General features: G+C 41.3%; 1 protein-coding gene across 1 annotated transcript in view; it reads right to left on the bottom strand.

Annotated features, from left to right (window-relative positions):
• The window catches only part of LOC149288666 (kinase non-catalytic C-lobe domain-containing protein 1-like), a 50,500-nt gene that overhangs the window by 17,932 nt on the left and 10,047 nt on the right, over positions 1 to 22,521 (bottom strand). Inside the window, exons 2-11 of the mRNA XM_089491380.1 lie at positions 18,169 to 18,212; positions 17,371 to 17,463; positions 8,556 to 8,754; positions 7,515 to 7,573; positions 6,296 to 6,442; positions 5,604 to 5,721; positions 4,545 to 5,419; positions 4,289 to 4,403; positions 1,058 to 1,129; positions 465 to 526 (exon numbers count right to left, since the gene is read on the bottom strand). Of these exons, the coding sequence (XP_089347506.1) occupies positions 465 to 526; positions 1,058 to 1,129; positions 4,289 to 4,403; positions 4,545 to 5,419; positions 5,604 to 5,721; positions 6,296 to 6,442; positions 7,515 to 7,573; positions 8,556 to 8,754; positions 17,371 to 17,463; positions 18,169 to 18,212 (1,784 nt within the window). The remainder of the gene's footprint in view (positions 1 to 464; positions 527 to 1,057; positions 1,130 to 4,288; positions 4,404 to 4,544; positions 5,420 to 5,603; positions 5,722 to 6,295; positions 6,443 to 7,514; positions 7,574 to 8,555; positions 8,755 to 17,370; positions 17,464 to 18,168; positions 18,213 to 22,521) is intronic.

Genomic DNA, 22,521 nt, shown 5'->3' with positions numbered 1-22,521 from the left:
AATTTTAAAAAGAAAAACACAATATCAGCAAAAGGTGGGGTTAAAGCAGTTAGAGCTCTCTTCTAACAATGATATTGAAATGATACTAAGAAATAATGTTATGGCAATCTAAAGCCTGCAAAGAATATAATATTAACACATATATACATAGATAGGGACAGCAGAAAGGAACCAATTACACATAAATGTATATTTTATGGGAAATGCACCCAGATCGAAAGGATGTATGTGACCTGAAACCTCCAGTCGTACAACGCTCTGGAACATGCAGCGGGTGTTCTGGCATTGACTGGGTTAAAGTACAAACACATTTTGCCATTCATAGTAAAAGTCTAGCAGCCCTCCGGCAGCATCGTTTTAATGAAGGGTTTTCAATCCATTCAAGTCGTGACACGGCATCGTTAGGGATGGCCGATCCTCTACGGCTCTTTAGAGTTTTAACAATCATCAAACACAGCGGTTACCTTCTCTGTTCCCAATCCCTGAGGATCGAATTCGGGGGGCACACAAAACGCATCATAAGGCTCTAAATAATAAGATAAAAAAACAGGAAAACAAGAAAAAAAATCAGTTTGGACACTGTCCATTGGAACGCCATAGAAAAAAGTATTTTTTATCTTGAACATAAAACCCTGGTTCTGTATACAGTAATAACCCCCAGCGCGCGATTATATATATATATATATATATATATAATAACCCCCCCCCAGCGCTGTTTACAGTAATATAACCCTCCAGTGATATAATTTAGCTATTCCTCTCTTATATCATTTATATGGAGTTATATATATATATATAACTTTTTGGTTATTGTTTACCACAGGCAGTATGATAAAGAGTTGCTGCGTTTGCCCATGAAAACATTATATTATGCAAAAAACTGCAACTGGTTAAAAACAAAAACCCCAACATTTTTTGAAATAGATATTTTGGAGCACTCATGTTGTAATATATGGTACTTAACGTCAGAAAATAAACTTAGATGCGTTCTATATGCGTTTTAAAATTCAACAAGGATCTATAAGCCCAACAAAAGCACCAATCGTTGTTATTTTACCTTCATCTGGGTGAAAAACGAAGAGGACTTCTCCGCTGGGGTCTACAAGCACAGATTCTAGACACAAAATGGCTGAAAACATAAAAAAAAAGGTTGTCATTCCCTTGTATACATGGCAGCATATGTATAGGGTAAAACTCCAATGTATACATTAAGGCTAGGTTTCCACTTGGTTTTTTTTTTGCTAAAAACGCCCATAAAAACGCCAATAGCGCCACCTGGCGTTTTTTTAGTGAAAAAACGCAGCAGCCAGATGTTAGCTGTTCTTCAATAGGAAATCGCAGAATGCCAGATCCACTTGGCGTTTTTCTGTTTGGCGTTTTTTCAGGACTCTTTGGCGTTTTTCTGCTTTTTTGGGCTCTGTGGCAGTTTTTCAGAATCGCAGCATGTTGACACTCTGGCGTTTTTTGCAAGGAAATCTTGGCGTTTTTCTCCAATAGAAGTCTATGGGAGAGAAAAAACGCCATGAAAAAGCCATGTGGGTTTATTGCCTTGGCGTTTTTTATGGCGTTTTTTCCACAGTTACAATGCAGAGGATGGACCCAGTATCTGTGTGTCCTACGAGAAATAGGCGGGAAACAAACAGTTTCACACAAAACAAAGTTCATATTGAATTCTACACCATTTGGAACAAACATGCCATTACAAACAAACATACGCGACACATCAACTGGATCCTGCGTGCCAAAAGCAACAGCAAACAATTTGCACCATCATTTGGGGCCAATCTTCCTAGAGGAGCAGACATTCGGAATAAAGCATGCCTTACAAACCACAGAAAAGTGACAAAAGGGTCCGCCGGGGCGTTTAAGTAGAACTCTACCAAGTAAATGACATCAGGGGGCAGATACTTGCCATTTATCCTAATCCCTTTTAGCTGGGTGAAACCTCTAACTTGTAAAGGCTGGAAAAACTGCCTAAGGTCAAAAAAAGCAATTTCCACAGAAAGGCTAAAACGCCAGAAAAAACGCCAGAAAAAAACGCCAAAACGCAGGAAAATGCAGTGGCAGTTTTCTTGGCGTTTTTCATCAAGAAAAAAAACGCAGGACAAAAACCCAAGTGGAAACCTAGCCTTATGGTTCTAAATTCAATAATATTATAACATTTTCATTCAAAGCCACTCTGAAAACAAAGCTGTCGTTACACAAAAATATATGAAATAAAATGGGAAATAAAATCCAGAACCCCTGCAACTGAATAATGGGAATACGGTTTAAACGTTAGGGGTGCCCATTAAGGGGGAACAGTTACATTGCAGATTACCAATGGCCCAAATAATACTAAATACCTATACAAAAATATTAATCATCTTTTCTTTCCTTTTCACTTAACTATTAATCTAAACATAACCCTTTTTTTTCTCTATTGTACTGAATGCAGGAGCCGCCATCTTTGCTGTCAATTGTTTAAATTGACGCATCTTCTACATTTTTGTGATAATAGTTGTTTTTTTGGCATCATTATGAACAAACTATCTCTAGCATGGGTGATTTTGTTCACACGCAAGTCTAACATCCAACGTCTCTGGAAAAGGAGGAAAAAAAATGAAATTCTCTAATACCTTTTAGTGGATCTCTCAATTGTTAATTAGAAAATAAGGAAAATTAAATAAAATTAATACAACAAGCGGCAGATAATTCCCGCTTTGGATTATACGGATGATTTTATCTAAAATACGTCATTCCCCTTTAAGATTTTTAAAGAGAAATATTAGATTTTAGGGGTTTTTGGGGTAAGCAATTTTCGGAATCTAAAACTAAATATCATTAAAAATTCTATTTTTAACCAGAGAAGGCCGGCTCAGATTGCATTTCATTAGATATGTTTGGCAGACATTAAATTGTGTTCATATGGAACGAATGGCAATACATTAATTTTAGAAATGGACTTTTCACAGACATAGTCATGTGTTACAAAAGAATAAAAAAAAAAAAAAATAAATAAAAAAAAATAAAAAAAAAAACTTGACAAAATAGAAATTTATATAAAAATCAGCCAGATATCCTCTAGACACAATACAGTACAGTGATTCTGCCAATTTATGGACAATGTATTTCACACAAGCAGAAACGAAAAGCCCAGCTAGTGATGAATGAGATTACGTCCAAATTCATTTAGTTCTTCTTCGCTCGGTAGCTTATTTTTGCCAACAAGAAAGATCTTTTGTGTTCTCTGCACAAATGCCCTCTGTCATTGCTGCCGGAGTAATAAGGATGTCTTTCTCTGGATGAAACGACAGTAGTTAAACTATTATATTTTCCATTCTGGACATTCACATGATAGCCACCAACGCTAATGCGAGACATGGACTTCTTTCTTTTATGTGGTTTTCCTAGAGCTGCTGGCCTTGGTGACACTTGGTGAAGGTTCCTGTTGACTTTTAGATGGAGGATTCTTCCTCCATGGAGGGATTTCTTATAAAAAAAAAACATGATCAATATACTTACGAAGTAAAGGATTGTGTTGACCAAAGTTGCAGTATGTTGGCTCCGTCTGGACAAATCTTACGAAGTTCAATTACCGTATTTGCTCGATTAGAAGCCAAGATCATCTAAAAAAACGCCTGTCTTATAATCGATGTCGTCTTTTATTCAGACCTCACATCTACGGCTTGTCTCTCGTGTTCTGTTACACCGTCGCTCGCTCTCTCATGCTCTCTCACACTCAATGTCTCCCTCTACCTTCTCTGCCTACCTCTTCCGTGTCCCTGTCTCCTTTTCTGCCTGAAGAATAACTCTTCAGTCGTCTTATAAATCGAGCAAATACAGTAATATATAGTTTTTGATTTAAGGAAAGAGAATGCCTTTAAAAGGATGAAACGCTCTTCCCACAAAACCAACGTGTCTCGAGCGTTGATCTCGTTTTTACACTTGACAGCTTTGCCTCACAATCCTTTCTAGGAGGCCACGTCCTTTTCAATAACAAGAAAGAGTCACTGGGTTGAAAATGAAGAAATCATCGTTCCATTTCAGAAAAGCCAGGGAGGAAATGCCCACAAGAATCAATAAGATGTCCTAAATAAAGCTTGGAAGATATATGTAAAATCTAGAAGCCATGGCTGACTGGAGATTGACCCAACCTGGTAGAGATTCAGAATTCGGGGCTGTGCCTCACACACCCCACATAATGGTTTTCATTGTTCAATATGGACAAGGGCTGCCTCCGAATAAATCATTCAGGCATGTACTGTGTTTGATTGTTTAGAAACAATAAAATAAAGCAGGTAATTACCTGGGAAATCTATATACGTCTGAAGAGTATATAAGCACTCATGACACAAAGCCCACAGCTCATCTTCTTTCAGGGGCTGTCCGTATCTTATTAGAATATCTTTCAATGGAATCCACTGCAAAGTAAGACATTATAAAAAATTATTACAAGGTAGCGGGAATAATATTAAGGCTTGGAATAATATACATAGTAGAAATGCAAATCAAAATTACTTATAGACCCGATTTATCGTAAAACATCAGATTAGAAGTCTTACCTGTTGGTCGATTTTGTCTTCATAATCGTGTTCGAGAGAATTACGTCTTGAAACCGGAGCACTGTCATCATGATAAACCGAAAACGATGTTGGCCCTTCATGTACTTTTGAGTGTTCACTTCCGTTAGATGGGTTACATACCGTACGACTTTCCCCAGAGGATGCACGTTCTTCTGTTGTGTTTTTGTCTTTGCTTAAAGAGCGCATGTTTTCTACCTCGAAAGCAGCGACTAAGTTTTCATAGGAAACCTGAGAACGGAATTCAGTCGGATCCAGAGGAGAATTACAGTTTCTGGGGCTTGGAGCAGGATTACAAGGAAAAAAACAATTATCGTTGATCTTTGAATTCACAAAACACACGTTTTCTGGCTTCCTTTGGTCTCTGTCGACTAAATAATCCTCCTGGTCCTCAACACAGTCATTTGGAGATAGACAACTAGGTACCGATGGCCAACTTTTAAGAGTCGCTCGTCCCGTGGCTGGCGGAGACAGAGAGAGAGATCTCTTTTCCAATGTATTGTCAATGGGATGGTTCTTGCTTCGGTGATACCTCTTTAAAGAAAGTCTTGACATTTCATCATTTGGTTTCTCTCTGCGATCATATTTTTCCAAAGCGGAAGGATGCGTTCTTTCTCCTCTGTGCTTTTTAACGTGATTTAAGAACACAGAAGGCGGCCCCGTACGTGGTTTCTCCGCATTAATCTCAGCTTCTCGCCACCCGTTCTGCTGCTCCTTGGCATGCGATGCAATAAGATCGTGGTAGATGTCTGAACAGCGTGAGACACACGATACATGTTTTGGATCTTTTTCACCTGTCTGGAGTTTTACACCCTTGTCCATTTTATTAGCTCCTTTCCAAAGATTTTCCAAGCCATCTACATTAAGAAAAGAATTAAGAATTTTAAGACACACATATCTGTATAGTATATATGTAGTAACAAGTCTACTTTGGCTAAAACAGTTTGGCAGAAAAGTTTATAATATTAATTGCATTTCTATTTAATTATATTGGCCTATTTACACTACAAAACTTGTTTTAATCGATCAGACAGCATTTACCTTGTAAAGCGGCGACAGACTCAATAGAGAGCACTCTCCTTCCAATGGAGGAAAGACTTCGACAAATCATGTAAGAAGAACTACTACCCAGTTTCTCTTCACACAGCGATATAATGCTCTGAGTATAGAAATATTAAATTAACAAATTAAACAAATTAAAAAAACAAATGGGTTATCATTAAAGAAACATAATATGCTCTACTCATAAAAAAAAACCAAAAAAACCCAAACAATTTATAAACAGCCCAATAGATTGCAAGCTCAAAGACAGTACAGCCATGATCTCCATCTAAATAGTTAGACAGATAATATACTGTATAATCTATGTAATAAAAGTATCGGGACACCTGACACAAACAGGGACTTTGATGACATCATATTCTAAATATATAGACATTAATGTTAAGTTGGTTCCCCTTTGCAGATATAACAGCTTCCGCTCTTCTAGGCTTTCCACAAGATTTTGGGGAGTTTCTGTGGGATTTTTGCCCGCTCATCCAGTAGAGTATTTACGAGGTCAGACGCTGATGTTGGACGAGACGCCCGGCTCGCAATCTCCGTTCCAGTTCATCTCAATGGTGCTCGATGGGGTTGAGGTCAGGGCTCTGTGCGGCCGGTCTAACGTAGGAATGCAAAATTGCACCTAGCAGGGGACAAGTCATAGTAAATCCATAAGTCTGAGTAGCTCTCACCTCAATATCCGGTCTGTCGGCTGGACTTTCCTGTTGCATAAGGTCCAGCAATGAATTGACATCTTGACACATTTCGGTCTCCATCTCTGGTTCAATCACAAACTCTATTGCAGCTTTCAGTGTGGCACCAAGTGAGTATATATGTGCCTATAAAAAACAAAATAAAACTGAATGAACAAAAGACAAAAACAAGAATGAAATACCCTGCTTGTATTCTGTTGATAGAGCAATCCATGTTTCAAACCTTGCCAGATCAATGAGCAGGGCCAGGAAAAACCATGTAGAATTTAGGAGAGCAATACATCCAGTTGGACCTCTCCATTGCCCTTTAATTACAGAGCACCTCTGCTCATATGGTCATTTGCCTCTGTATTCTGTTTACTTGCAGCAGGGTATAATTAACATTCCCGCGGCTTTATTTCACTGCTGTTCTAAACTGTTATCCGAGCTTAAGTAATTAAGAAGTCATTTTCTGGACCAGATCCCTCAGAATTTGTGGTTTGTGTGCAATCTCTGGCCATGGTGCATATATGATGGATGGATCGTCTAATCCAACACCGTGGGCTTATTCACTAAATGTAGTGTTGGTAGGAGAGTTTGTAGACGAGTTGGCTCCAGTTTCCACACTTCAGTATTTTATTATTTATTCTTTTATATAAAAGGGCCAGCATTGGCAAGTTTCTCTAGCATGGAGTGCTGAGCTGGCCCTGTGTAGTGTATAATGTAATAGGTGAGGAAATGTAACTTTATACAGGAGCAGCCATGCTGTCCCTTCATAATGAATAGTGATGTGAGGAGTCTCCATTTAGTGAATAAAAGCCACTTTGGTCAAGTTTAAGTTAAACTCTATTAACAATTTATGGAATAACCCTGGGATGGACTTTAGCACAGACTGATCCCCACATAACACCCCAAATTGTCAGCATGCTGGCCTTATTTAGCAGGGAAAAAGGAGCAGACAAGATGGGTCAAACGGGTCTCATCTGTTGTCTGATGTTCTAGAATGTCATGCCGACAATAACACTGAGTTCTCATGCAGATTCACAGTTTAGTAAATGCATCCCTATATATTCACACAGTTAAAGCCATCTGCCCTGCTTGACACATACTGGCCGCAAACCATTGACATTTATAATGCTGATATATAGATACAGACCGCTCACCAATACTCATACGTACATATATAGGAAATTTAGAAATAAATATGTAACCTCCATACCTCCAAGGTATTGCCAGTGAGATCAAACTCTGGAGGTACAAAATCACCCTCAGGATCATCTAAAACGAAAAAGAGAGAGGAAAAAAAGGCGTCAGTCGGCTGCAATAATTGGTTTGCGGAAATCTTTGTAGTCAAAAATACATCTTCTTCTATACATGTGAACTTGTTATAAAGAGATCAAATGAAAGAAATGACGGCGCGGCATACACAAAACATCACACAGAATTCGAAATGTTCGCAACATTTTTATTAAATAATCACATTGAGTGTAAAACTACACAACACACACACACACATATACATATATATATATATATATATATACCGTATTGGCTCGAATATAGGCCGCACTTTTTCCCCCCACTAAGTCTTTAAAGTGGGGGTGCGGCCTATATTCGGGGTCTAGCGCCCGACGCCTGGGACATGCAGTCCCAGGCGTCGGGCAGGCAGCGGGGTTTGGATACAGATCCCCCGCAGCGGTGCAGGGGACCTGCATCCTAATCCCCGATACGCTCAGACAGCCTCCCCTGCCAGCACTTCCCACGGGGGGGGGGGGGGTTGGTTGTGCCGGCACGATGCGTTTTACCTCTGACCCCCCCCCCCGACTTACCGGAGCAGACTCCCGGGTGCCTTGCGGGGCCGGCGGGGGACATCTACGCAATATGGAAGTTGTATACGCGTATTGCGTAGATGTCCCCCGCCGGCCCTGCAAGACACCCGGGAGTCTGCTCCGGTAAGTGAGGAGGACAGTGGTAGCATATCTCGGGGAGGGGGTGGGACAGTGGTAGCATATCTCGGGGAGGAGGAGAGTGGCAGCATATCTCGGGGGGGGGGGACGACAGAGTGGCAGCATGTTTTTTTGGTGCTTTTTTAAAGAAAAAAACTTTTTCTTTAAAAAAGCACCAAACTTTTAGGGTGCGGCCTATATCCGAGCCAATACGGTATATATATATATATCTACTAGCAGAAGTGGTAAATGGGATGGACATAAAGCTATCCTGACCAACAACCCGGACTCCGGCTGGTGGAGGAAATACGTACCGCTGAGCTGCTCCATAAAGCAGACTTTGCCGTTGGTGTTAAACGCCAGCGTGTCCGGAGTGACGCACAGCGTCTGGAAGATGGCCGAGTGACAGATACCCTTCATGGAATAGCAGCACTCGAGGCATATCGCCCAGATCTCCTGCTCCGTAAGACCGTTATCTCGGAGCGACAAAATATCAGCCAAGGACACGTTCTCCTGCCAAGACATTTCACAGACATTTGTTAACGGTTTCGTGTTTAAATACATTGCGCTTAACGACGTCTTCCTTACTAAACAGACCCACTAATTTGTTCTACTAAAGCTTTTGAAGACATTCACCCCCAGCGTATACAAATCTGTTCTTGGCATGCATCGAGTGTGGAACGTTAAAAGAATCTTATTAACAAGGAACGGGTGAGGAGCACACTTAAGAGGGGTATAAGGGAAATATCTATTATTTTTTTTTTGTTTGCTGAAAGAATGTCTGATATAATGGAAATACTTGCTTTATTTTAATGATAGAAAATGACATAAAATGTAGGTGTATTATCAGAATAAAATGTTCCAGGTACAGGTGAAAAAGAAAATTAAAAGTAAAACATTAAAAAAAAAAAAAAATATATATATATATATATATATATATATATATATATATATATATATATTTATTTCAATAGATAAACTACTAAAAAATTAAAATAATCTTTTACCGGTGTCGCAACACCGTACCAGAGCTTCGTGAGCAGCTCCAATACTTGATGGTAGCAAACAACTCCACAGCTTTTGGATTGCCCTGCTTGAGCACAGGTATCTCAATCAAAAAGTGATTTAACTACTTGTTTTTATATGAATAGAAAGAGTTCTCGGCCTGTTTGCAGCCTCCAAATGCTCCCTTGTACTGGAGCTTGGGGAACAGGTATGAGCTTGAGTCCAACACATGAGAATGGGAGTCGCATGAGCCAGTTCCCTTCCGTGACTTGGCTTTCAGGGCTGGGTGGGGACTGGCTTGCCCCATACCCTGAATGACTGGCCCAAAACCTCTGTGTTGCCCAATCTAGTTATCCGTACGAAACCAACAGCAATCAGAAAAGAAGATTCGGCATCCAAATATACAGAGCTGCTCACGTTCGCTTAGACACAGAGCAGGTGGTTTTCAAGTTGCCAAAAGTATGTGGAAACATCCAAAGTTACACCTCCAAGCCAAGCTGTGTCAACCAATATTCACGTTTCGCCTCTGATCCCAACGTACTTCTACCTCCTGAAAGAGGTAAAGTATAAACTGTCTCGGTTATGAGATAAAGTAACCATAACGCAATTAATCCTATGTAGGATTGGATGCCCATGCAAAAAAAAAAAAAAAAAATTGTTTTGTATCAGTAACACTAACGAAAAAAAAAAAAAAAAATCCCTGACAGAGAAAAAAATCTTTATCCCACACTTTCACTAAAGTTATTGATAATTTTATACCCCATAATAGCAGAAAAACCTGCATAAAAATAATTCAAGGAATCAAATTTGTTATAATGTCTGCTTACTGAAACAAATCTAATTACGCATGCACAGGGAAAACCTTAAAGATTAAACATGTGTGGGCATGTGCACCATATATTTATTGCAGACTAATTTCCTTGTGTTACTGTGCTTTCGGGTAGCGAGGGCATATAACACTTTCAAAGATTTGCTCAGTGACATCATATACACTCCAACCCTGGAACGGCTACTCAAGGCAAATAAAGAAATCATTCATAACTTACAAGGAGCCAAGAACAGGCCAACAATGAACAAACTATCCCTATGCATGCAAAATAAAAGTATAGCGATGGAAATCAAGGGCCAACCTACTGGTCCCTACTTACCATAAAGAGACATAACCAGTACACACAGCGTGAACTACAAGCTTGCAAGCAAAATTATAAGTAAATGTAAAGATCAAAAGATAATTCTTTTTTACATTTTCTAATTCATTCATTCATTCATTCATTCATTCAGTATTCATTCTACATGTGGTGTAGCAGAAAATGTAATATATGGGAGGTTGGGGTTTGCATATAACCAATTAGTACGCATACTATGTATAGATTTTCTAGTTGTTAAGGTCCAGTGAAAAAAAATATTTCTGGGGATATATGAAGATGTCGTATAATTTCATAATGTCGTTCAAACATCAACATGGTTTATATTACATACCAGATTTTTTTTATTGCATTATTTATTTTTTAAAATAAAATTTTAGACGCTATAACGATGCAATTACACCAACAGTTAGTGTATTGGGGGGGCATCACTTCTCCTTACGTAACAGTATGCCGTACCATATGTTGATATTATTGTTAATTATCAATATAATATAACTGTAATGCTGTTGGTAATTTTGTAGTCTACCTTTTGTAATATATGCAAAATACTAATACTAAAATGTACTAAAAATGCTTATAGCTTGAGGACCAAAAGCATTTCAGTGATCATTTATGTTGTATTTATCTGGGATTTCTTTAAGGCCATTCCAAGTTGCTTACTCTATAATAAATGAGAGATAAGGCAGTTTGTTACCTACTCATTATTTACACTTCCGAGATAACGATGCTTAAAGGATCAGTAACCGGTGCAAAGCTTTCAGAAAGCCTCTGTGTAGCTCCATTCCTCATCTGAACTCTACCCTTGGATGTCTTTAGATGAGCATCTAACGTCTTGCCTTCTCAATGCAGATCCTTGGCACCATCTCAAGTAGCTCACTTTGTCTGAAGACGGTGTTAATAAATAACTGTTAAGGTTTTCGCGACTCTCCTTAAGAACCGGCTTTTCAGCTGTAGTTATTTTCTGATCCCTGCGAGCTGAATGCATGCGCACACACGGCGCAGCCAACGATCAGAATGAATTCCTTCCACGTTCTAATTGCGGTATGTATTCCTATTGCCACTGTGTATAGTATATTATCATACCCGGGAACTTTTCTCCCCCATCTGGGGGAGTGGCGCTGTGATGGGGCGGGGCTGCTTGCGTGTAGGGGCAGGTTTTAGTGGGTGGGGTGTATATACACACACACACACTGCCTCTTTGCCCCCGCCCCCCGCAGCTATTTGCCCTGCAGAATACGGCTCACAAGCAGATCTGTCATTCTATTCTTTCCTCTGATGGTTTAATTACATTAAAAAGAACTTTTAAAAAGCTTATTTTTGGTTTCTGTGGCAATGACCATTTTGTGTCTGCTTCTGTGATGGCAAAGTCTGATATCACTAATGGTTTTAAGCTTTTAGTATCATTTCCCAAAAAAGTAGAACTTAGTACATTCTACAAACATACTATACAGGGCCGGCCCAAGGCAAAATGCCGCCTGGGGCGAATTTTTAAATGCCGCCCCCCTTATCTACCCTTCCTCTCCCCCCATTATCTACCCCCCCCCTTATCTACCCTTCCTCTCCCTCCGTCCCTGCCGCCCCCCCCCCTTGTACTTACCTTTCAGAAGTCATCCCTGTTAGGTCTCGGTGCCGGCTTGTAATGCTGAGCGCCGGAAATGAGGTAATCTTCCGGTACTCAGCATTACAAGCCGGCACCGAGACCGAACAGGGAGACTCGCCGCAGAGGAGAGAGAGAGGGGCGCCGAGCGGGTACTGACAGCTTGGTAAGCGAAAACCACTCGGCGCCCCTTTCTCTCTCTTTCGCTTTAAAAAAAAAAAAAAAAAAAAAAAAAAAAAAAAGGGGCTTGGGGCGGCAAAGTGCCGCCCCTTCAAAAGTGCCGCCTGGAGCGGTTGCCCCACTCGGCTCCATTGTCGGGCCGGCCCTGATACTATACATACACACCCTCCCCCCAAATGGCCAAACAGTGGCACACAGAGGCTTACCTAGTATAGGGCGAGTTGGCAGGAGAGTTGTGTTTTCAACTCACTTCACTACTTATTATGAAGGGCCAACATTGGAAATGTTCTCAAGTGGTGAGCTGGCCCTGAGTTATGTATAGTTAAATAGGTGAGGCACCTTCAAAGAACTTTCATTGATTTACCTAGACATTATACAGGGCCAGCCAAGCTCTTCCTGCAACCACTCACCGTGGTTGGCCCTTCATAAGGATAGCAACATAATGGGGAAGTTGAGGAGTTCAAACCACGCGTTCTTCACGTTACCGCAACTTTTTGTAGGACTTTCCGTGATTTTTGCTGTATTTACGTAATTGGGTAACATTCACAGAACAATGTATTTTGATTAATACACATTTTCTGCTGTCTCTATACACGATTGTGACTTTTGGAGCTGTGGAACCCTGTAATACCCTCAAAGATTTTGGGCTCCTGGAAAAGAGGGGCATCAGGGGAAGATAGAGGGAGTTGGGGCCCAAAGAACGATTGGGCCTTCTAAGGAGGGACAATTGGGAGGTACACACACAGCTGGACATCTGCATTTATCCATCCGTACATAAGAAAACCCAGCTAAGAACTCATATTTTCCTATCCCTAACATGAGGTAGACAACTCTTGGGCTCCTGATGGAGCTGCTCCTGCTTGTATCACACATCCATTTATATTACGTATGTATGGATGGATGGATGGATGGATGTGTCGTCAGTTTTATGTAACTGTGGATGTATCCATTCTTGGCAAAGAAAATCATGCTAGTCAGAAGAATTTTCAGTCTAACTCCAAATTTTTTACTTGACTTGAATGGCCGGGGAGGAAAGGAAAGACCAAAGCCACGCTTTCATTTATTTATTTATTTAATTTTTTTTGGGGGGGGGGGGGGAGACCCCAACATCTCGAGAAACACAAGTGGAAACGTATTTTAGAACAGCTCTGTGGACCCTGGATTCATTGATTGATTGATATCCTAATCGATCTTGCTTGAGTGAGCACTTCTACCGGCAGCCTTTCTTGACAAGGTGGAATCTAATGCCGTCTCATGTTTAGGAGCATTTTGGGTCATTGACATTCCTGGTGACTTTCTAAACGAACTGACCCTGACACTTTTCAAATATTAACCTCCTAATTATCCATCACAAACATTCGACTGCAGCGTCTCCTAGAAAGCAGTAAGAATAGTCTGTATTAATACAATTACTTGTCGGGAGGCAAACACTCTGAATTAGGTCAGATGTGTCCAAGCTAGTATTTCAGCCGCGAAGCAGCAGCGAGAAATTAAATACAATTCTAATATCAAGCGCTTCGGACTGTGTGATGCTGAGAATTAACCGGGGTCAACCGCTGTAAGTCAGAACTCGGTGAGCTGGTAAGGAATTCCGAGGTACAGATGGGAAATTACGCACGGACACTCAAAAATATTCCTAAACAAAATTCGAAGAATTCATAAAATACTATTATTCCATGTTCTGCATGGAACAGACCCAGTCTCATTGCCATACAGTCTCCAACGGCATGAGGGACCTTCCTTAATTGAGGTCTAACCAGCCAATGCTCTATGGGACAAAAGACCTGGGGGTGTGATGGCATGGTAGCCCGTCTGATGTCTGCCAGGTACAGGCGGGTGACTCCATGGTTCAATCTTGAACCCAGATATGTCGGAATACATGCTTCCAATGCCTCCGTTTATGAGATGGCCCAATGCTTTTATTGTTGCCCATGAATTGTTCAACACTTCTGTGGAAACTGCGGCCATCACAAGCTGTAGAAGTTGTGACCTATCCTGTTAATTTTATACGTTGCTGTAATAATAATACCAGTATGCATAAGACCGGCATATTATGGGCTTAAAAGTAAAAAAAAACACATTATGGTTGTGACTTAAAAAAAAAAAAAACAAGCGCTGCTTACATCTGAAACACACAAGCTCTTTTTATAATCCAAGACAATGGATGTCAGTGGGTACGGCGGGGCTACTGTGCTTTGCGTTACAAAGCCCCCTATACAGTCAGCATGTTCGTGGATGACATAGCGCATTACTTCCATCTATACAGTGCTCTATAATAAAAATCTAGAGTTCCCAATGCTAAGTACTACATTTTTCCACTTGCTGCCAACTTGTAATGCTTGATAACATGTGGACCTTCCAATGCGTGTTTGAATGAAGCATAAGAAGTAATGCAGAACCACACAGCTTAAATGGGACACTCCAGCCGAGTCGTTCCTTTAAATTTTCATGTGATTCCCCTTGCAAATAAATGGAGGGATTCTGCAGACCTCCCCCCCATATTCAATTGCCCCTCTCTGCCCTCAAGCTACTTGGTCTTCACCTCCATCTCTGTCTCAATAATGGTTGTGGGGGTCTACATGCTCAGATAGTGATCCCATTGATTTTAATTGGAGGGTTTTTTCCTGCCACTCACTGGCTGCTTGAAGCAGCCAATCAGTGACAAGAAAACGAGACCACGGCAAACCCTGAAGCTGCAGCTTCTCATAACAGTAAGCACTGTCATTTTCTTTTACATTTTGAAGAATGCATATTAAAGTACTTAAAATTTTGGATTTATTATCGAGCCCTCTGCTGTTCACTGGAAACGGATGAATTATATTCAAAAACTAACTATAGCACCTAGCAGTTGCTCTTAATAAAGGTAGTTTTGCATTATTTAATGTTAACATACACACCGGTTTTTGCTTATCATACTCTATTAAAAAAAAACTGGATTTGGACTTCATTTCTAGACAGGGTTTATTTACCAGCGAGAAGTTTGGAGAGTAAAATGCCAAGGTTACGTTTAGATGTTCTTTGTTATATATTTTATGTTCTTGATGGGTCAGGCGTACTAATAAAATAGATATTTATATACATATATAGTATTATTTATACATGTGTACGTTTATACATTGTATGCAATGCGTATGTATTTGATGTTTTTGCTCATCCTTATATGTTTGTTTTTCCCCGTACCCTGTATATTCTGTACCCCAACACTAAATATACTTTCAATAAAAATCCTATTTGGAAAGAAAAGAAATGGTGAATGGTTTGCAGGATCAAATTGATCAGGAAAGACTAAGGGATCTACATCTTGGGGAAAGAGGAGAGGGGCTGTAACAGAAACATTGAAATACTAAAAGGAAGTTTTATGTTACCGAGAGGGTGGTAGGTAAGTGGAACAGCTTCCCAGCAGAAGCGGTAGAGGATATACAGTGAGGGAATGTAAAAATACACGTGAAAAACGTATGGCTCCTTAATCTAAGACAGACTAAAGACTGATGGGCCTTTTATCTATCATCGGGTTCTATGTTCCTATACAGTTGCAGGTCCCTAAGATGAGTATTTGTGTCATATTCCACGTGACAACTTTTAACACGTTTAAAGGATCAGCTGATTTCAGTTACATCACTAAGTCTTATTGTTCCCTGATACAATTGAGAAAGATCTTGGAACACGTTGGACCACAAAAGCATACACTTAAGACTCTGCTTCCCTGGCTCATATACGCGTTAACCCTTTTAGGACCAGTGGCTTTTCATACCCTAGGACTAGAGGGTTTTTTTTTTCTTTTTACCATATATTTGATGAACCTGCATAACCTATACAGCGATTTAAAACATAATAATTATTAGTGATACTAAGTAAAAAAAAAAGAACTACAGTAAAATAGAAAAAAAACATTGTTTTGCAAATTTGCTTAAAATTGAACTATGACCCAATTTTTGTCTGGCAAACGCCCCTGACTACAGTCATATCCCAAGGATTTTTTAATTAATAGAAAATAAAATAACCCCAAAATAGATTTCTTAAGACTCCAGCTTTTGTTCAACTACAAAGATAACCGCAACCATTCCTAATACGACATCCGGCTGAGGATCATAGGAGCTTTAGGGCAGAAACAGCAGGAGAGGCAGCGGTTTATTAGCTCTGATGCACGATCCAGGTAAATTCTCAGTGGAACAGCAAGCTAAATAATACATGAGGCTAATCAAATATGATTAAAGCGCAAAGACTGATCGCAGACAGTACATCAGCCAACAAGATGCTTCCTTAACACCTAAAGATGCTTAATTGGCAGCCCTGTTATGGCGTACGTCTCCTTCCAAACCGATGCGCTTTTGAAGTTATTCCTGTAGAAGTCAGCCCAACATGCCTCCAAGTCTCCATGTGTACCACCTCCACTGGGTCATCTGCTCCTGCTAACCACTGGCACGGTGGGGAGATGTGATGTAATCTCGTCTAGAGATGGTGGTTTGGAGAATGAAATTTTAATCAGGTGAGCCCATAAGCCAACCCATGCAAGAGAGCGCCACGTTGACTACTGCCCCTCGGGGGCTATATGCCATCTAGTACCTCAGTGGCTGCGGCACATGAAATTGGTCCCCCGGTTTATGTGCGGACCCTCGATCTGTCAGACACTTTTAGCCACATGCGAAATAGTTAAAGATGTTAAAATGTTTGTTCCCATCCGCCCCGGCTCCACAGAGGCAGAAGATCCCAAGTCTATTCCAGTGCCCAAAATGATGGGTTTTACCACTATAACCCCGTACATCTGCAGAGCACCCGCCTCTGGACCGGATACCAGCCGACGACCGGCTCCCAAAACTGATCACGACCCCCCTCAACTGTGTTATAGGCTTAAGATAGCAGCATATAAAGCCTTGAGATCTACTTAAAGAGAATGATCCTCTCTGGGCCTGCTGGACCAGCATCGACAGCTATCAGGGTGATAGATATAGTCACATAAGCTTATAGGATCTCTGAGGTCTCTTCTTCAGATGAATGATTGCCCATAAAGAAGAGACCTCTGAGATCCTGAACGCCTATGTAACTTTATTTCTCTTTTTAAGATGAGCCAATACAATGTACTGACTCCATACTCTCTAGGAGTGTGTGTATGTATGTATGTATGTATGTATGTATATATATATATATATATATATATATATATATATATATAGATTTGCCTTATTATCAGGTTGCACTCACCTCATCCTCAAGCAGTGTGGGAAGAGGCTCAAAATCATAGAACTCCTTTCCACCTCCTTCCTCCACTTCTTCTTCTTCCTCCTCATAATACCCCTGCACATCCACCTCTCCGGCCTCCTCCATCCCTGCACCTGTCCGGGTTGGGGGGCCGCTCACGAAGCCCTGGCTGTGAATCTCAGGATGACATGTACTCCGCTCCGATACAGGCGCGCCTCATCACCCGACCACCTGTCGGATAACCGACCGCCTGGGTCTCAGCACCGGCCCCGCAGACAGGAAGGCTGACGATCCCTCGATTCGCATCTAAATGAATCTCAGCCGCTCTCTTGCGCGCTTTCCCCCAAAGCGTTCGCTCAGGTACGCGATGCCATGGCAACGCACCAGGGCGCAACGTCATGACGCGAGGCGGCCCGCAGGCTTCTAGAGTAGCCACGCCTCCATGACGTAAACTGTTCTGTGCGTGTCAAACCTCGTTCGGAGCGCTTGTTCTGATTCGACTGCTGGAGTCTGCGTGTGCCAGATTCGGTTTAATCGTTCACGCGTGGCATGTGTAACTTATTATTGCGCTTCCGAGGGTAAATTTTATATTAAACGCTATCGCGTAGACTGAAAACGTTATGAGCGGAAGGCTTTGATCTGAGGGCGACCGTGTCCCGTTCATTTTATATGTTGCTCACCAGCGCGGGTGAAGTGCTGCCCCTTGCAGTCTATGGGAGGTATAAAGGTACTCGGGTATACATCCAGCATACCTGCATACAGCCCCCCCATTTCCACAGGACAGTCCCAGTATTCAGACACCTGAGAAGCTGGGTTGGGAGTGCGGTGGAAGAGGCCGATTGCTTCTTTCAGAGAAAGGGCATTCAGATAAGAGGTTGAGGAAGAGGTCTCGGACGTCTCCTTCACATACCTGGGAACTTGTGGGCTCTGGGTTCACGGGGGACGTGGCCAGGACCGCCCGCTGTAATTGCAGAAAAACACCCCCTATTTATAAAGGGGAAATGGGCCGGGAGCGGGTGTGTCGGGACCCCGCGACCCGGATGATTTGGGTGTTGACCCAGAGAACCGGCGCATCTCCTGGGGTTCTCCGGGCCAAACCCTGAGAGTTCCCAGGTATGCTCCTGTAGTCGGTGCGTCCTTTCTCCCTGCTGTCCGATGTGTCGTTCAGAGGGGCCGGAAGCGCCCTGGGACCGCGGGGAGAAACATGGACTGCGGCGGGGACCCAGGTGAGAAGACAGATCCGTTATCCAAAATACTGAGTGTTTCGGGTAAGGGATACTCAGCCTGTACCCTTATGGGACAGAAGTGAATTAGGAAGCGTCTGTCTTCTGCATGTTGGAGTAAATCACATCCTTAGCAGAGCAGACATGGAAGGAAAAAGCAAATTCTTTCCATCACATCGCGTGGCCCTCATATAGCGTGACGGAACCCCAGGATTTATGCCTTAGGTGTTTTCTGAACCGTATTTGTTGGGCAAAAACCTAGGAATCTGAATGTTTATGCTTTTCAGGCTGCGCTCCGCTTTCTGTATACCTTTTTCTGTATATATATATTTGCAGGTTTGGACCCTTAGGGTTAAGCGTCTCACCTGCCACACAGGATCCTCGTTAATGGTGTCCAGAGAGGGCTTTAAGTGGCTTGCGAGTCTCAGCGGGTTAAGTTGCAGTCCCACTGATTCAGCTCCTTGGTAAGCAATCTAGCTATGAAAAGTTGGACAAACTCGCCAAACTTGGTAGTTCCGCTAAGCAATATATGTGCGTATAGTGTGACCGAATCCCCAGTATTTACGCCACAGATGTTTTTTTGAGTGGTATTCGCTGGGCGTGCGCTGAATTCTTGCTTTGGTGATCATATTGTGTTTAAAAATGTTAACACAACATTGAGGCAGCGTATTAATAAATGTCATGCTTTTACAAGGTGATACGTCATCTCGCCTAGACATGCCGAGACATTCTACCTTTCGGGCATCATCGCAACGTACATCAAACATTCGCAGTGTCAGGTAGAGTCTTTACAGACGAGACCAGCCGAGGAGGATCCACATCTGTAGAACTATGGCATGCCTCGTAAAATGCCCCAAAATTGCAAGCTGTGGGTTGTGGCTTATCATCTAAACTAGGTGCTTAAAACTAGGAGGTGAAAGCACACTTCCGGTATCATATGCACGCTCGTTGATTTCTAAGGAGCACTTTCTGGTCACTGATCGGGTGCTCTAAGCAGCCTATCAGTGACAAGAATAAGACCACAGAGGAGGAGGGCAGCTGCAGTGCTGCAGCTTCTTCATCAGGTTTTTTTTTTGTTTTTGAAGAATGCATATTAAAGTAAAAGGTTTAGACTCGCTCATAAAGTACTTTAATATGCCTTTTAAATGAACACAAATAGAAAAATATTAATAATAATTAAGAAAGTAGGTTTTGCGATCACTATAAACATTAAAACTTCTCTATCCTAAAAATTCTCATACGAGTCCCGCACGGAACTACTGACACAGCGGTTATCTGCATGAACGGTACTGGGCAGTGTTCATTGGGAATTCAGACATTAACCAGACGTACTAAGAGGTTCATTCCCGCAGCGGGAGCACAAACTGCACTTTTAGGAAGGAAAGTCTTTTTTCATTATTATTCTATTTTTTAAGCAGAATTAACCCTTTCATTACCGGAGCGACCGGCTAGATTGTATTAAAAATGTTACAGAATACCCATGGGCATCATACTCTATTATTTAATTTTTTAATGCATGAAACTGTTTTTATTAATGCAAATAATTAAGAATTTATCATTAATATCTATTTTAATATCCTACACACACTGCAGGTCCCCTTTTCTCTGCTGTTATTAACGACACTGTGAGTGGGTTATGGACTAGATGGGTTGTAATGATAACGTAACACAGGGTGGAGCTCTAATGGATGCAGCGCGGAGTTAAACATATTAAATTAGGCATTTTATATATTAGCAATATATTAACCCCTTAAGGACAATGGGCAGTCCCTAAACCCATTGAAAACAATTCATTTTGAGCCTGTAACATAGTAACATAGTTCATAAGGTTGAAAAAAGACCAAAGTCCATCAAGTTCAACCTATATACATATTGTGTCCCTACTGTGTTGATCCAGAGGAAGGCAAAAAACCCTTATGAAGCAGATGCCAATTGCCCCATACCAGGGGGAAAATTCCTTCCCGACTCCAAATATGGCAATCAGAATAAATCCCTGGATCAACGTTCTGTCCCTATTAATCTAATATCCATAACTTGTAATATTATTGCTTTCAAGAAACACGTCCAGGCTCCTTTTGAACTCTTTTATTGAGTTTACCATCACCACTTCCTCTGGCAGAGAGTTCCATAATCTCACCGCTCTTACTGTAAAGAACCCCCGTCTGTGCTGGTGTAGAAACCTTCTTTCCTCCAACCGTAGAGGATGTCCCCTTGTTATAGATACAGTCCTGGGTATAAATAGGTCCTGGGAGTGATCTCTGTACTGTCCCCTTATATATTTATACATAGTTATTAAATCCCCCCTAAGTCGTCTTTTTTCCAAACTAAATAACCCTAATTCTGATAATCTTTCTGGGTACTGTAGTCCTCCCATTCCCCTTATTACTCTGGTTGCCCGTCTTTGAACCCTCTCCAGCTCCACTATATCTTTCTTGTACACTGGTGCCCAGTACTGTACACAGTATTCCATGTGTGGTCTGACTAGTGACTTGTACAGGGGTAGAATTATTTCCTTGTCGTGGGCATCTATGCCCCTTTTGATGCACCCCATGATTTTATTTGCCTTAGCAGCAGCTGCCTGACACTGGTCGCTACAGGTAAATTTACTGTTAACTAAAACTCCTAAGTCCTTTTCCATGTCAGTCGTCCCCAGTGTTTTCCCATTTAATACATATTCCCAGCCTGGATTTTTCTTCCCCATGTGCATAACCTTACATTTATCTGTGTTGAACCTCATCTGCCACATCCCAGCCCAAGCCTCCAACCTATGCAGATCCATTTGTAATCGTGCGCTGTCCTCTATTGTGTTAACCACGTTACAGAGCTTAGTATCGTCTGCAAAGATTGATACTTTACTATACAATCCCTCTACAAGGTCATTAATAAATATATTAAAAAGAATAGGACCCAAAACTGACCCCTGTGGTACCCCACTAGCAACAGTCACCCACTCAGAGTATGTACCATTAATAACCACCCTCTGTTTCCTATCACTGAGCCAGTTACTTACCCACATACACACATTCTCCCCCAGCCCAAGCATTCTCATTTTATGTACGAGCCTTTTATGTGGCACCGTATCAAATGCTTTGGAAAAATCAAGATATACGACATCCAGCGATTCACCCCGATCCAGTCTTGAGCTCACCTCCTCATAAAAGCTGATCAGGTTAGTTTGACAGGACCGATCCCTTGTAAACCCATGCTGATATGGAGTCATACACTTATTTTCATTGAGATACTCCAAAATAGCATCTCTTAGGAAACCCTCAAACAGTTTACACACAACAGAAGTTAAACTAACAGGCCTATAATTCCCCGGGTCACTTTTTGTCCCCTTTTTGAATATTGGCACAACATTTGCTATGCGCCAGTCCTGGGGAACAGACCCTGTCACTATAGAGTCCTTGAATATTAGAAATAGGGGTCTGTCTATTACATTACTTAACTCCCTTAGAACGCGGGGGTGAATGCCATCTGGACCTGGTGATTTGTCTATTTTGATTTTTTTTAGGCGGCACTGCACTTCTTCCTGGGTTAGACAGGCGACATGTACTGGGGCAGTTATCTCATCCTGCTGTATATTACCTGGCATTTCATTTTCCTCTGTGAATACAGCAGAGAAGAATATATTTAATAGATTAGCTTTTTCCTGATCCCCGTCTATAACTTCTCCCTCATTACTTTTTAAGGGGCCAACACTTTCATTGTTAACCTTTTTACTATTTATATAGTTAAAGAACATTTTGGGGTTTGTTTTACTCTCTTTGGCAATGAGTCTTTCTGTCTCCAATTTTGCTGCTTTTATCTGATTTTTACATATTTTATTTTTTTCCCGATAGCTTTTTAGTGCTTCCTCACTGCCTTCCTGTTTTAGTAGCTTAAATGCCTTTTTTTTGCCATTTATTGCCCCCTTTACATTTTTATTTAT

Source organism: Sceloporus occidentalis, unplaced genomic scaffold, assembly GCF_023333645.1.
Source record: "Sceloporus occidentalis isolate IW3139 unplaced genomic scaffold, rSceOcc1.0.p SCAF_50, whole genome shotgun sequence".
Classification (NCBI taxonomy): domain Eukaryota; kingdom Metazoa; phylum Chordata; class Lepidosauria; order Squamata; family Phrynosomatidae; genus Sceloporus; species Sceloporus occidentalis.
The sequence above is the reverse complement of the archived record's forward strand: the minus strand, read 5'-3'. Positions and strand labels throughout refer to the sequence as shown.